Source organism: Penicillium verrucosum (genome assembly GCF_028828655.1).
Source record: "Penicillium verrucosum strain IBT 35672 chromosome Unknown utg000003l_segment0_segment0, whole genome shotgun sequence".
Lineage (NCBI taxonomy): Eukaryota > Fungi > Ascomycota > Eurotiomycetes > Eurotiales > Aspergillaceae > Penicillium > Penicillium verrucosum.
Window position 1 is genome coordinate 3,433,181 of NW_026643212.1, and position 15,599 is coordinate 3,448,779.

The 15,599-nt window shown below is 36.5% G+C and overlaps 3 protein-coding genes across 3 annotated transcripts; all 3 read left to right on the forward strand.

Annotated features, from left to right (window-relative positions):
* Positions 1–12,612: 12,612 nt before the first annotated feature.
* Positions 12,613–12,849, forward strand: N7516_008911 (uncharacterized protein; the record flags this gene model as incomplete). Its single annotated transcript, XM_057221630.1, has 1 exon — positions 12,613–12,849. The coding sequence occupies one exon, from the start codon at positions 12,613–12,615 to the stop codon at positions 12,847–12,849; it is 237 nt and encodes a 78-aa protein (XP_057071902.1).
* A 174-nt stretch (positions 12,850–13,023) lies between these two features.
* On the forward strand, positions 13,024–13,458 carry N7516_008912 (uncharacterized protein; the record flags this gene model as incomplete). The annotated part of the gene is made up of 2 exons (XM_057221631.1): positions 13,024–13,382; positions 13,449–13,458. 2 exons carry the CDS (start codon positions 13,024–13,026, stop codon positions 13,456–13,458), a joined length of 369 nt encoding a protein of 122 aa, XP_057071903.1.
* A 78-nt stretch (positions 13,459–13,536) lies between these two features.
* N7516_008913 (DUF3435 domain-containing protein) lies at positions 13,537–15,575 on the forward strand (the record flags this gene model as incomplete). Its single annotated transcript, XM_057221632.1, has 4 exons — positions 13,537–13,710; positions 13,778–14,100; positions 14,182–14,558; positions 14,626–15,575. 4 exons carry the CDS (start codon positions 13,537–13,539, stop codon positions 15,573–15,575), a joined length of 1,824 nt encoding a protein of 607 aa, XP_057071904.1.
* Positions 15,576–15,599: the final 24 nt, after the last annotated feature.

Sequence of the window (15,599 nt, forward strand, 5' to 3'; positions counted from 1 at the left end):
AGTATCTCTATAGATTATAATTAAGATCGAATTTAGTAAAACGAGGAAGATTATAGTCGGCGATCTAATTAATTCGCGTTATATTTAATTTATTAATAATCTATTATTTCTATCTTACTAAATTATTATTATTAAGAGCTAATTTAATACTTTTATTAAGCTTAATCTTTTTTACTTTAGAAAGATTAGTCCTTTATATATATATCTATCTAATAGGACTATATTATTATTATTACTAATAAGAAGTAGGGAGAGAATATAAGGAATCTTCTCCTTTATTATTATTATTATTATAGGAACTAATTATTTTAACTATATATTAAGTATCCGTCTTTAGTCTTAATTAAAAGAAATACGCGAAGTAGTACTATCTATTATATTAATAAGGTAACTATAGAAAATAAAGCTTCTTAGATAATTAGAATAATAAAAATATTAATTTACGATAAGATCGTCGATAAAAATTAATAATAGGATCGATAGTCGAAAAGTAGAGATACGGAATAGGCCGAAAAATACGTCCTATAAAAGAAAAATAAAAACTCTAATTAGTTAAAAATTTTAATAAAAAGATACTCGGAGTCGTACGAGTAAGGGCTTATAACCTATTAGATAGAATATAGGCTATATAGGAATGAATATTAACCTTAAAGGATTAGATTTGTAGACTCTAGAGAGAAAGAAAAGAAGAGAAGAAAAACTAGCTACTGTCTAATAATATCCTGAGTTCTATGGGTTAGGATCACCTACGGCCCTATATAGCCGTCACGTGACTCTAACAACTATCAATCATCTAGTTGTCTTCCGAAGAACGAGCTATATTAGCATAAGCAATACTAGCCTTACCTTTTCCTTTACGTGAAGTTACATAGCACTAAGTATTACCACGCGGCTTCTATCCCTCTATAGGCAGATCCTCTATTAGGTAGAAATATATCTTAGTAGGATATCTAGTATATCTATAGTAGGTATATTCTAAACCATTTATATACTATAGCTATTAATTGCGCTATTATTCCGCCTATTCGTTAATCGACTTACCCTTAGGCGGCGTATTCTTCGTGCCTTAATACTATTCCTTCTAATTATTTTAATTATCTTTATTATTATTATTATCCGATCTAGAGTTATATAAACTACCTCTACGACCTTTACTACTACGGCCTCGACCTCTTATTCTACCTCCGCGTTAATTATTATTATTATTATTTTATATAACGTTAGTAGAAGCTTCCGGGTTAAATAATAATAAAGTAGGAATATCGCGTACTTTAATTGTTAATACCTTATATATATCGCTAAAAACCTCCTTTATAATAGAATCTAATATCTTATCTTTTAAAGTCTTATAGATAAACGTAACTAATTTAAGTTTACCTTTTAGTTATCGAAGTATTATAAATAATACTCTAAATAGGTAAAGTTCGACTTTATATATATTAAGCTAGTTATATTAGGTCTAGTAGGTATTAATATAGTCCTTAGTAGAACTAAAGTATAATCTCTTTATCTTATCGAATTTAATTACCTTATATCTTATATTATTAATAATACTAGTACTACGAATAATAGACTTAACTTTATATAATATATAATCGGTATAAATTAGGAAACTATTTATATATTCTTTAAGAGTTATAATAATCTTCTAATCTAGAAGATCTTTAATCTATCTATTAGAAATCTTCGACTAGTATCTCTATAGATTATAATTAGGATCGAATTTAATAGGATAAGAAAGATTATAATCGGTAACCTAATTAATTCGCGCTATATTTAATCTATTAATAATCTATTATTTCTATCTTATTAGATTACTACTATTAAGAGCTAACTTAATACCCTTATTAAGCTTAATCTCCTTTACTTTAAGAAGATTAGTCCCTTATATACGTATCCGTCTAATAAGACTATATTATTATTATTACTAACTATTAGAAATAGGATTATATTATTAGCGAGAAGCGAGGAGAGAATATAAGGAACCTTCTCCTCTATTATTATTATTATTATAGGAACTAGTTATTTTAACTATACGTCGAGTATCCGTCTTTAGTCTCGATTAAAAGAAATACGCGAAGCGGTACCGTCTATCGCGTTAATAAGATAACTACGGAAAACGAAGCTTTCTAGATAATTAAAATAATAAAAATATTAACTTATAATAAGATCGTCGATAAAAATCAATAATAGGATCGATAATCAAAAAGTAGAGATACGGAACGGGCCGAAAAATACGTCCTATAAAAGAAAAATGAAAACTCTAATTAGTTAAAAATTTTAACGAAAAGATACTCGGAGTCGTACGAGTAAGGGCTTATAACCTATTAGATAGAATGTAGGCTATATAGGAATAAATATTAACCTCAAAGGATTAGATTTGTAGACTCTAGAGAGAAAGAAAAGAAGAGAAGAAAAACTAGCTACTGTCTAACAATATCCTAAGTTCTATGGGTTAGGATCACCTGCGGCCCTATATGGCCGTCACGTGACTCCAACAGTTCTCCATATCAGCCCTGAGGTCCATACATTTCAATATGTCAGATTTCTGTCAGTTATGAGCCCGGCTTTGTTCCATTAAATATCAATTCAAAGATCAACCCTGCTTCCAATCGATACTGAGGTAATTTACCTAGCAACGAAGCAACCCCTAAATCGAAGAAAAATCGGAAATCTGTCAACAAATCATGGCCGATTATCTCTCCGCGGGTCTATCCTCCCGCGTTATCCTTAAGGACACCGAAACTTAGGATGTATAGATCGCTAATATCGAATCGATTATAGTGCAATTTGACGTTTAGGAGCTATATAATCCTAGTAAGGAAAAAGAACCGGAGATACGGAAAGCTCCGGTAGAGATTATATCGATTAAAGAAGCGGAGAAGAAGTATAGCGATAAATAGGTCGATACTTATAAAGTAATTTAATCGAACTAGTCGATAAAGAATATACTTTATACCTAGGAAAAGAAGGGGTTAGGTATGATTATAATAGCAATCCGGAATAGCGTCTATATAAACTTCTAGCTGTTTATTATAGACTATAAGACTCTATATAGTCTACTTAGAAACCTTCGAGAAAGGTTCGCCTCGGAGTATAATCCGACCTATTCTACTAGGCTCCGTTAATAATAGAGAAGCCTAGATAGAGGGTTAGATAAGAATACTAATATCGATAAATAGCTATTAAACTAGGAGATAGTTTAATTAAGCTATAAAAGAGTAGGAATACTAGAGGCAAATAACACTTCGACTTAGTTCCTTAATACTATCTTAATAATATTACCTAGATTCTACGAGATATAGACTCTAAGACTATAAGATAAAAAAGATATCGGATTTACTAAGCTTTTTAACCGGTATCGAGTATACTAGAAGATTACCTATAGTAAGCTAGTTGCTAATTAATAGGGTATCTCTAAAGCTACTTTTTCGACTTAGTAAGGCTATAAAGAAGTAAAGCTAGCTAAGATAAAGTGTTGGAGTCACGTGACGGCCATGTGGGGCCGCAGGTGATCCTAACCCACAGAACTCAGGATATTGTTAGACAGTAGCTAGTTTTTCTTCTCTTCTTTTCTTTCTCTCTAGAGTCTACAAATCTAATCCTTTGAGGTTAATATTCATTCCTATATAGCCTATATTCTATCTAATAGGTTATAAGCCCTTACTCGTACGACTCCGAGTATCTTTTCGTTAAAATTTTTAACTAATTAGAGTTTTTATTTTTCTTTTATAGGACGTATTTTTCGGCCCGTTCCGTATCTCTACTTTTTAACTATCGATCCTATTATTAATTTTTATCGACGATCTTATTATAAGTTAATATTTTTATTATTCTAATTATCTAGAAAGCTTCGTTTTCCGTAGTTACTTTATTAACGCGACGGATAGTACCGCTTCGCGTATTTCTTTTAATCGAGACTAAAGACGGATACTTAATATATAGTTAAAATAATTAGTTTTTATAATAATAATAATAATAAAAGAGAAGGTTTTTTATATTCTTTCCCTACTTCTCGTTAGTAATATAATCCTATTTTTAATAATTAGTAATAGTAATAATATAGTCTTATTAGACGGATATATATATAGAGGACTAATCTTCCTAAAGTAAAGGAGATTAAGTTTAATAAGGGTATTAAATTAGCTTTTAATAGTAGTAATCTAGTAAGATAGAAATAATAAATTATTAATAGATTAAGTATAACGCGAATCGATTAGGTCGCCGACTATAATCTTCTTTATCTTACTAAATTTAATCTTAATTATAATCTATAAAAATACTAATTAAAGATTTCTAGTAGATAGATTAAAGATCTTCTAGATTAGAAGATTATTATAACTCTTAAAGGATATATAAATAGCTTTCTAATTTATATCGATTATATATTATATAAAGTTAAGTCTATTATTTATAGTATTAATATTATTAATAATATAGGATATAAGATAATTAAATTTAATAAAATAAAGAGATTATATTTTAGTTCTACTAAGGACTATATTAATATCTATTAAATCTAATATAACTAGCTTAATATATATAAAATCGAATCTTATCTATTCGGAGTATTATTTATAATACTTTAATAACTAGAAGGTAAACTTAAATTAGTTATATTTATCTATAAGATTTTAAAAGATAAGATATTAGATTCTATTATAAAAAAGATTTTTAGCGATATATATAAGATATTAATAATTAAAATATGTTACCAGCCAGTTCTTTAACAAAAAGAGTGCATTCAACTAAAACATTAAATACAAGGAGAGAAAAAAAAAGAAAAGAAAGAAAAGAAGAATCACAAATAGGACCAAAGACAATGTGGGGTGGGTCCTGTTTCAAAGGCGGAAACAATCTGCAGAAAACTCTGCAAGGCGGAAACACACGGCAGAACCAACTGACTCGTCCAAAGGCGGAGCCAGTCGGCAGAAAACTCTGCGGGCGGAGTCAACTGGTTGAAAGCTTCTGCAAATCGTCATATAACCCCCGACCAAGAATGCATTTAGCCCCTAAATGCCGGCTTGTCGTTATCCCCATGATCTTTAAGGAAGACCTCGTCTTTTGCTACGTCTATCTAGGCTTGTAAACGTATTAGAGGCCCGGGTTTCAGAGGGTAACTGTCATGGAAATCCCGAATCTTCTGAGGTGCGTGCTTAAAGTTTCCTACGGGATACCATTGTAGATCGAGGTTATGACTAAGCTATTAAACTCGATACTGTAGCTTCCGGTAATAGAGATGTAAATCGATAATCTTGTCTACCTCCTATTTATCTTCCTTAGAGATCCTAATTGGTAGCGGTAGGTCTTAGTACTGTCTACGTAATAGCTCTAATAATGACGCTCTTCGAAGCTTGCTAGGGTTAAATACTAGATGAACTTTGATAGATTCTGGAAGATCGAGCTTATAGGCGTTTCCGATCTTCTCGATAATCCTGTAGGGTCTACTTGTAAGGTGAGAAAGCTTCTAATTCGGGCGATCTAGCTGCCAATCCTTTGTCGTAACGAAAACCTAGTTACCGACGTCGAAATCCTCTTCTCTCCGATGCTTATTCGCCTATTGAATCATCTACTACTAGGACTTTATAATCTGATCTCTCGTCTTCGTCTAGATATTTTGAAGTTGCGATAATATATTAACTACGTCCCGTTCGTTGTCTGTTAGATCGCTTCGGTCCTTTTAGTTAAAGGATATAGCCGGTTCGTAACCCCTTTCGATAAAGAATAGTGACTGCTTCGTAGTATCCTACGGAAGGATTGATACTACGAAATCTACTATTGGTAGAATCTCTGACTAGTTGTCTTGATTCTATTTAATATACGGCCGTAACCTCTAGGCTATATACTAATTAGCGATCTCGCTCTATCCGTCGGTCTAAGGGTAGTAGGTAGTTGACAACTTTCTCTTGATTCCGAGTATCCGGTAGAACTTAGTCTAGAATTCCGAAATAAACTGTCCTCCTCGGTTAGATACGATAGTCTCCGGAATACCTATAGTCCGAATCACGTTGTTAATGAATAGTCGGGCTATCTACTTAGTATTAGTATCCTTATAATAAGGAATAGAAATTGGCCTCTTACTTAGTCGGTTAACAACCACGAAGATAGCGTTGTAACTATAACGATCCTTTAGGAATAAACGGAAATCTATCGAAATATGCTGCCAGGGTCTCTCGGGAATAGGTAAGGGATATAGCAATCTAGGTATACGATCTCGCTAGGCCTTTGTTCGTTTGCAAATTAAGTAGTTTTCTATATATCGCTTTACGTCGTTAGCCTATCCTAGCTAATAATATCTTAGCGAGATAAGCTTCTTTAGTTTTTCGATTCTAGGGTATACGGTTAACGGTTGCCGATATATATTATCTAGAAGTCTTATACGTAAATCTCCTTCGTCTAGAACCTCGAGTCGTCCTTCGAATAAGAGTAAACCTTCTTCGATTGTCTACTTCTAGTTGCTGTCTTCCCTAGCTATCCGTCGGGAATCCTCTAGCTTAGTGCTTTCTCGGTTGGCTTGTTTTACCCGTTCGATAATATCTATTATATATTCTACGTCGATTAGGTTTAAACCGACGGGATAGACACCTTCTTCTAGGCAACTCCTTAGTAGAAGTGTTATCTATCTACTATTGTCGGTATAGGGTGAATCTTTTCGCGATAAGACGTCAGCCACGATGTTCTTCTTTCCCGGACGATACTTAATCACAAAATGAAACTAAGATAGGAACTCGCTCTATCTCGCTTATCGTTAGTTTATCTATCTCGTTGTTATAAAGTATTTAAGAGACTAATAATCTATTAAGATCTCGAAACGATCCTTCCGTACTAAACCTTTAAGTTTAGGTCGCTATTCCTATAGTGTACGGATGATTACTAAGAGTTCTTTATCCCGTATCTCGTAATTCAACTCCGCGGATTGTATGCTCTTCGAGAAGAAAGCTACTAGATGCTAGAAGTCATCGTTCTCGTAGTACTGGGAGAGAACTGCTCCGAGTACCCCGTCGGAAGCATCGATCTCGACTCTTATTCGTCGAGCTAGGTCGTAATAACGGAGAACTAGCGTAGTTATTAACTTCTTCTTTAGTAGCGAGAAGGCGGTCTCGTATTGTTCGGTCTATTCGTAAGAAACGTCTTATCGGGTAAGTCGATATAAAGGTTTTGAGATAGCACTGTATCCTTAGATAAAGCGTCGGTAGAAATTGCAAAATCCTAAGAACGACTGAACTCCCTTTACGGTCGTTAGAGCTTGCTATGACTAAACAACGCTAATCTTTCCTAGGTCAACTATAATGCCATCCGTGCTCACAATAAAACTAAGGAACTTTGTCTTCTATACGGAGAATTCACACTTCGGTAATGCTACCTAGAGACCTGCTTTCTATAGACGTTGAAGCACCTCTCTTACTTATTGCTAGTGCTCTTTAAGGGTCTCACTGTATATTAAGATATCATCTATAAAGACCACGGTATACTCATCTAGGCATTCCCGTAACACGTCGTTTATATACCGTTGGAATGTGGTAGGTCCGTTTGTTAATCCGAATGGTATAACTTTGTATTTGAATGATCTATACCGCGTACGGAAAGTCGTAAGCTCTTCTACTCTCGGTATCAAACGGATCCGGTAGAAACCTTATTAGATATTAAGCTTTATAAAGAACTTCGCTTTGCTAGTTCGTTGTAAGACTTCGTCGATTAATGGTAATGGGTAACAATCCTTTTTTGTAATAGCATTTAATCTTCGGAAGTCGATATAGAAACGAAGACTACCTCTAGGTTTCTTCGCTATCAAGATTAGAGAAGCATATAGTGCTAAACTTGGAACGATAAATCCTTTCTTGAGATTCTTTATAATGTACTCTCTTGCCTCCTTCAGTTTATAAAGGGATAGCTTATAAAGAGGACAGTACCTAGATTGCGCCTCGGCTTTAAGCATAATATCGTGATCAACTCTAGGTCTATAAGGTGGTAATTTATCTGATCTTTTCTTCGAGAAAACTTCCGCGAGGTCGTGGTACTCCTTTGGCAGAGTCCGGAGTATCTCATTGATTTCAAGATCCTATATTTAAGCACTTTTAATATCGATAATATGATCAATTTCGTAGAGGGAAGTTATAAAGGTTTCGGTTTCTTTGTCAACTTTACTTCTTACGTGAAGTCGATTGAATCTAGCGCCTCCGATCGCGTAGATATCGATACTAATCGGGGACTACTCTTCCTTCGTTGATATCCGGGACTTCGGAACCTTCGTTTTATCTTCTAAATTTCGAATTATCTTCCGCTTCTCTTCAACCTACTAGTACCTATACTAACGCTCTCGGGTACGTCGGAGTTACGAAGGTAGTTACTAATCCTATTATCCGAAAAGACGATCGCGTTGTTTTATATTAGCTTAGTAGGTAGGGTCTGTCTTCGAAGGCTTCTTTAGGATTTCGGTTAGAAAAGGAATAGCAATCTTACTTGCAACTTCGTTAGAGAGACTTCTTTGATCCGGCCAAATCATTCGGTACCGTCGACAGTCTAGAAGAACATCATACTCGGCAAACCACATCCGTCCGAGGATCATATCATATCGTCCGAGATCTACAATCAACATTAGGACTTGCCGCTACACTCTACCGTCTACGTAAACCGTGAGAATAGCGGTATATCGTATTAGTTTAGCTAGCTTGCTATTAAATCCACGTACCGGATATTTACGGCTAAGCCTCTCTATCTTAATTCCAAATCGTTTGCCGAGTAGTACAATTATTATCGTGTTAATAAAGATATATCCGTCTACTCTAGTATCACCCGATACTAAGATAGAAAAAGAGTGGCCATTATACATAAGTTATATATTAAAAACTAAGCTATCTCTAGGACTACTAACTAACTTCTATAAGTCTAGCGCAAATAGTGATACTTTCTTTCTACCTAGGAGGGAGACTTATCCTAGGCAAAGGCTTTTCCCGGATTCTTTTTATCGCTTACTTCGAGTTCTACGATCTCCTGAATCCGAGGGGTGGTAACGGTCGTAGTAGCCACGGTAGTAGGCTAGTTTAACTTCTTCTTCGGACAATCACGGGTTATATATCCTCGTTCCTTATAATTAAAATAACGACCTTTTTTTATTAAGGTCTCTCGCTTAGACGCGGAGAGACTAACAAAGTTGGCACTACCTTCCCGCTTCATACGGGGAGTAGAATTCGAACTAGTCGTGGTGGTACCTATACCGCTTCCTAAGGGTAGGTTTATACGGGAACGAGAATTAGTTGACTTAGCTTCCTACTACAAGCTGATTTCGTATAATATACTCTAGTAACTCTATGCGAATGTATCGAACGAGACCATCTCTTAGTTGATAGCCTATATAACCTAGGTTTGAAGTAGGTACGGGAGTTTGGAATATAGATCTCGTTTTCGATTCTTAATTACAACGGCAGCTTCTTCTGTAAGCTATATAAACTCTATAAGGAAATCGGTAAAGTTGTCTCTAGGCTTTATTTTTAGTCGGTGGTATATAGTATACGCTTCGGCACGTCGATTCGGGTTTATAAAGACGGTCTTTAAGTAGGTAATAATGTCCTCTGCATCTTCGTAAGGAATACTAGCGTCGGCGCTTATTCGGGGAGCAATATATAACTAGGCCTTGCCTTTATATCGGCTTTGTACGTAGAGTCTCCGATAGATAGGGAGAGGGTAATAGTCTGCGTTAGCTTTAAGTTTCTGTCGGATTACTATCTCCTATGTTTCGAATCTCACTTCTTTCCCGTCATTGAGTATTGGTGTATTAGGCATCTTGGTCGTCTTCCGGGTAACGTTAGCCTCTACGATCGGTACGCCAGCGTTAGCTATATTAGGATTCTAAGTAGTAAGGAGGCGGAACGCTAAGTCCCCACGCTTATAGGTCGCTATATTACGATGAGCAATTGCCTTATCGCGCTTAGTTATCAAGTCGTTAATATCACTAAGGAGTATTACGACCTCCTCTCTTAAATCCTAATTCTCTTACTCTAGTCGTCGGTACTAACGAGTAAGTTCCTAGAATCTCTCTTTTGAGAGGGTCTTCCGAAGTTGTTCGCGTATAGAAGATAATCCTTCTCTAACGTTATCATCATTATTCGTCTCACTAGTATCTACTAGTCTCGGTATTTCGGCGTATAGGGTTCGGGGTTCGGATGCATCGACCACCTAGTCGATCTCTTCTTCTTCCGGCATAGCAGCGAGCGGCTACTTGCCACGGTTTATCGGGTTTCGGCGGGTCTCGACCATTGTGACTAGTCAGATAGGGTTCGGTTCGGAGGGTCGGTCTTAGCTATACGATACCAAAAAACGGAAAGTGGGTAAGCTTTGACCGAGATCTACCACAATAGGGATCTATATAGTCTTTCTGCTTATTAAGAATTGATTAGGTATTTAATGTTATGTTACCAGCCAGTTCTTTAACAAAAAGAGTGCATTCAACTAAAACATTAAATACAAGGAGAAAAAAAAAAGAAAAGAAAGAAAAGAAGAATCACAAACAGGACCAAAGACAATGTGGGGTGGGTCCTGTTTCAAAGGCGGAAACAATCTACAGAAAACTCTGCAAGGCGGAAACACACGGTAGAACCAACTGACTCGTCCAAAGGCGGAGCCAGTCGGCAGAAAACTCTACAGGCGGAGTCAACTGGTTGAAAGCTTCTGCAAATCGTCACAAAATACGCGATATTCCTACTTTATTATTATTCGATCTAGAAGCTTCTATTAACGTTATATAAAATAATAATAATAATAATTAATATAGAGATAAAATAAGAGATTAAGGCTATAGTAGTAGAGGTTATAAAGATAATTTATATAACTCTAAATCGGATAATAATAATAATAAAGATAATTAAAATAATTAGAAGGAATAATATTAAGATATAAAGAATATACCGCCTAAAGATAAGTTAATTAATAAATAAGCGGAATAATAGCGTAATTAATAGCTATAATATATAAATAGTTTAGAATATATCTATTATAGATATATTAGATATCCTATTAAGATATATTTCTACCTAATAGAGGATCTATCTATAGAAAGATAGAAGTTATATAGTAATACTTAGTACTATATAATTCTATATAAAGGAAAAGGTAAGGCTAGTATTACTTATACTAATATAGCTTATTTTTTAGAAGATAACTAGATAATTAATAGTAGTACTTCTAAAATAATTATTAGATATTATAAGGACTTCTATAAATACTTAACTTATAAACTTAATAAGGAGCTATATAGCTATATAAATACTAATAGTAAGGTCTAATTAATAATTAGTTATAATAAGACGCTAATTTAAATTAAGAATTCGGAAGGTAAGATTAAGATAATTCTTATTAATATTTATTATAATATAATAACTACTAATTGTTTACTTTTATCTAATACTTTTAAAGCGGATTATAGTATCTACTATAATCTAATTATTTTAAAACTAGTTTATAAAAATAAGGAGGAAGTTAGATTAGTAAAATAGTTTAATAATTTATCTTAGATTAATAGTCTATTCTATTAAGAAGTAATTCTAGAGAAGATATAATAATCTTCTATTTAAATAACTTACTTTTATAAATCGAATTCTTCTAATTTAGACTTAGATTTAGATAAAGAGTTTAATCGAATTAATAAATCTATTTCGATTTATAAAATTTATCGTCGATTTAGTTATATAGAAAGACTATATATTAAAGCTTCTTTTTCTAATACTATTCTTCTAGAAGAAAGAGATTAAGTTAAACTTTATAATTTTAACTATAAAGCTTATTAATTTAGTAAAGCTAAGAAGTAGATTTCTCGGGATATATAATAATATATAAAGAAGCTAGATATAAAGTTTTATATAAATATAAAAACTATAAACCTACTTAAATCTTATAGTAAATATTATTAGATACTAATTATCGATAATTATACTCGATATATTAAAGGACTATACTTTCGAACTAAAAAGGAGATTATATCTTATATAATTACTTTTTATAAGAGATAGAAGATTTTTTATAGACGTTATCTAACTTTTTAGCGGATTAATAAAGGAATTAAATTCTATAAGTTTTAAATATAGATAAAGAAAGAAGATATAGTTTTTAAAATTATACCTATCTATATATTTAAACCGAATAGTATTATAAAGCGTATAGATAATTATATTAACTAGATTTAATATATAATAAATATAAACGCTAAGCTTCTTAAATAGCTTTAGTTTTATTAAATAAATACTATAATTTATATTTATAATTATTTAGTTAATCTAAAGATTATAAAGATATTAATTATCTCTTAGTAGGAGGGCTTTAATCTTAATAAAATAAAGATTAATTTAAAATATTTTTATATATAGGATACTATTATATTTATTTATATTCTAAAAGAGATATATATTTAATTAGAGAAATTAGCTATTTATATATTTAAAGGATATTTAGTTAGTTATAAAGATAAGAATAGTTATATCTTTAAAATATAAAATCCTATTTCGAAGAAGATTATTTATTTATAGGATATTATTTTTCCTAATAAACTAGATCTTAACTCTTCTATTAAAGAATTGCGTTTTGCTATTTGGCTGCCTTTTTCGGCGGCAGGTGAGGCCAAAAATGGCCGCCTTTCAGCAACCCCCTCCGCCACGCTCCCGCCCCCTTCGACCACGCACCACGCACCACGCACCACTCACCGCTTTCTGCCTCAGACAGCCATCTCGTGCGCGCTTACATCCTGGGTTCCCAGAAGGCTCCTCAATCGCTCCACAACTCCTAAGAGGGGGACGCCGAAAATGGCTCCTTCAGCACCACACCAGTTACATCCCGGCCAGTACCCAGCCGCCATGGCTATAAATATCCTCTTCCCAACCGACCATCCATCCTCCGTCCAACACTGTCCTCATTCCGACTTAAGTGCCACTCTAAAGCTCTCTGATCTTTCGTCGTTCTTTCTTCTATTCAGTCGTGCATTAAAACCTCTCGAGCTCCGAGATAGTTGCGTCGCACGATCGGCGAAATCTATTAGCCATGCGTCGTCGTCGGTCGCCCAATGCCAGCAACCATGGAATCACGAGCGAATCCTCTTGTACCTCTCCCATCGATACCGACGATGATAGACCGTTCGAGCCCGATTCCTCTGAGACCGATCTCACCGAGCCGGAATACTCCCCTCCAGCGGGTCGAACGATTGCTAGGAAGAAGTCTCATCCAAACTCTGGAACAAAATCGTTACCAGCAGACTTGTCGAATATGGAGCGTGTCCACCAGGCCCGATACCAAGTCCCGGATGATGACACGGATGAGGACCTGGCCCAGGTGCCGGAGGATTACGGCCGATCCAACCAAACGAAGAAGTTGAAACTTCGACTGAAAGAGCGTTGGGCTTGGTAAGTGACCGGGATATCGTTCAAAGCTTACAGCGAATATCGGCTGACCAACATGCCTCATCTCAGGTTCTGCTAAATGAAAGCGATGAAGCTGTCCACCGATCCAAAATGGGAGGATGCGGAAGATGCACTGCGTGAGGCGTCTCCAAATGAGATGCATCGGTTTCTAAATTGGTGCCTGAAGTTGGAGTATAGTCCCAACGGTCGCCGTCAGAAAGGCTATAAAAAGGCCAGCGCCCTTGAAGCGGATTGGAAGTATTTCCGAATCTACTATACACGAGTTACCAAACACGAGATGAGCAAAGAGATGGGTGAGGCAGTTCGCACGGTTTGTTCTTTGACCCTTCCCCCAGCCCAATCGTCTCCAGGAGGCTTGCGCTGACGAAAACCGACAGGGCATGAGATACTTGGTGGATAAGCGCGGTCTTGACAAACAACCGCGGGCAAATGTCCCAGTTTATATCGAGGATATGATTCCATTCAATGAGACAATTTTTCAAACCCGGGAGAAGCGATTTCACTTGGGGTTTCAGCGGATCATCCTATGTCTATACAACACTCTTGGGTTATTTACCATCAACCGAAAACAGGCAATGCTTGACCTTCAGTTCAAGCATCTACAAATATCGCTCCAGCAGGATCCGCACGGAGGACCTCCGAAGCCGATGATAGAACTCGAGCCCCAGTTTGTGAAAAGCGTCCTGGGCATGTCGAAGCTGTAGGTGGCACTCCATGCTATATACCTGCCCACCCCAGGACTTGTTTACTACACTCAGACTGACTGGTCAATGTTAATTAGCAACACGTTCGCGCTACCTGAAATTGTCTACGGTGTATCGCTTGTCTTCAGCCCGCATGTTCTACTCTTCATTATATTATTTTATGTCCACGCCTTTGAAGCGCCTCACTTAACCTCAATGGAAGACCTTCGGAGACTGCTTGTCGAGGGCGGCCGACAGGAAATGGCACTTCCCTTGAAGAAAGAGATGGATAATTACTATGTCTTCCCGAAGGTTGAGGCGATCTGTGGCCAGCCCCGCATTTTGTGGGAGACGCCTATGAATGGTAGCACACTCGACGCACAACTCAGGACATCCAGTGAGATACACGGCTTCCTTAATCATTTCTTCTCTCACCAATTTCGATACGGAGGAGGTGATTTACTTGACAAGAGTGGTGAGTGGACTATAATTACCCAGGATTCTGATTTTCTCTAGATGAGTGGACTAACTCTTCTGCCTAGGTTTTGTCAGTGAAGCACAGCGTAATGTGATCATGGCCCACGCCACTAGCAGAACGTTTATCAAACATTATCGTCCCCGTCGGCATACTGGCTTACAAGAGATCATGTGCGGCCTCAATCCAGACGAAGAGTTCTCAAAGGCTGTGACCCGGATGAGCCGTTGGATTGATCGGCGGCGACCACGATACCTGAGCGACGCTGACCGGGAATCAGTGGAGAAAGACTCAGAACTGCAATCAGCCATACGCTGGCAAGTCGATTTAGAGACCCAGTGCGCTGATCGCTTTCAAAACCCAGCATTGCGAGCGATGCTGGAGGACCAGAAGCGACAAGTCCACAATTTGCGCCGGCGTCTGCAAGACAAACGGCGGAAAGAAACACGCCGCGATTTTAGTCGGAAACAGGCGGTAATTGACATCGAAAGACAGCTCACTGGTGGGGCTGTCAGTGATGAGCCTGCGCGCGAAGTATTACGGAAGGAGTTTGAAATGCCATCGGAGCAGATTCTTCTCGTGGAGACGTTCTTTACTTGGCCCACCACCGATTCATTAGAAGACGAGTGGACGCGGCGCAACAAAGCTGTTGCTGCTGGAATACAATATTGCGGCTTTCAGGAGGGTGGGCCCCTTCGGGGACGACGGAAGCGCTCTGCACCGTCCGACAATGACGATGCAGTTCCCTCTCCGCCAGCTCGAAAGATAAAACCTGATACGCCGCCGACTACGTCGTGGGAGAATGAACGTACCAATGGCCGGGAACATATCCCGAATGCAAAGCAAACATTCGCATGCTTCCAATGCCCCAAGACATACTCCGGCTGTAATGGAGTGAAGAGGCATTTCAGGACATCCCATTTGACGGACCGGACATGTAATTTCTGCGATTTGTCCGTCCTGCACGAGATGCACTTGCGGAGGCATGCCGAGGATGTCCATGGCCTTCGAACATGAGCGTCAGATTCTACTCTTCCGATC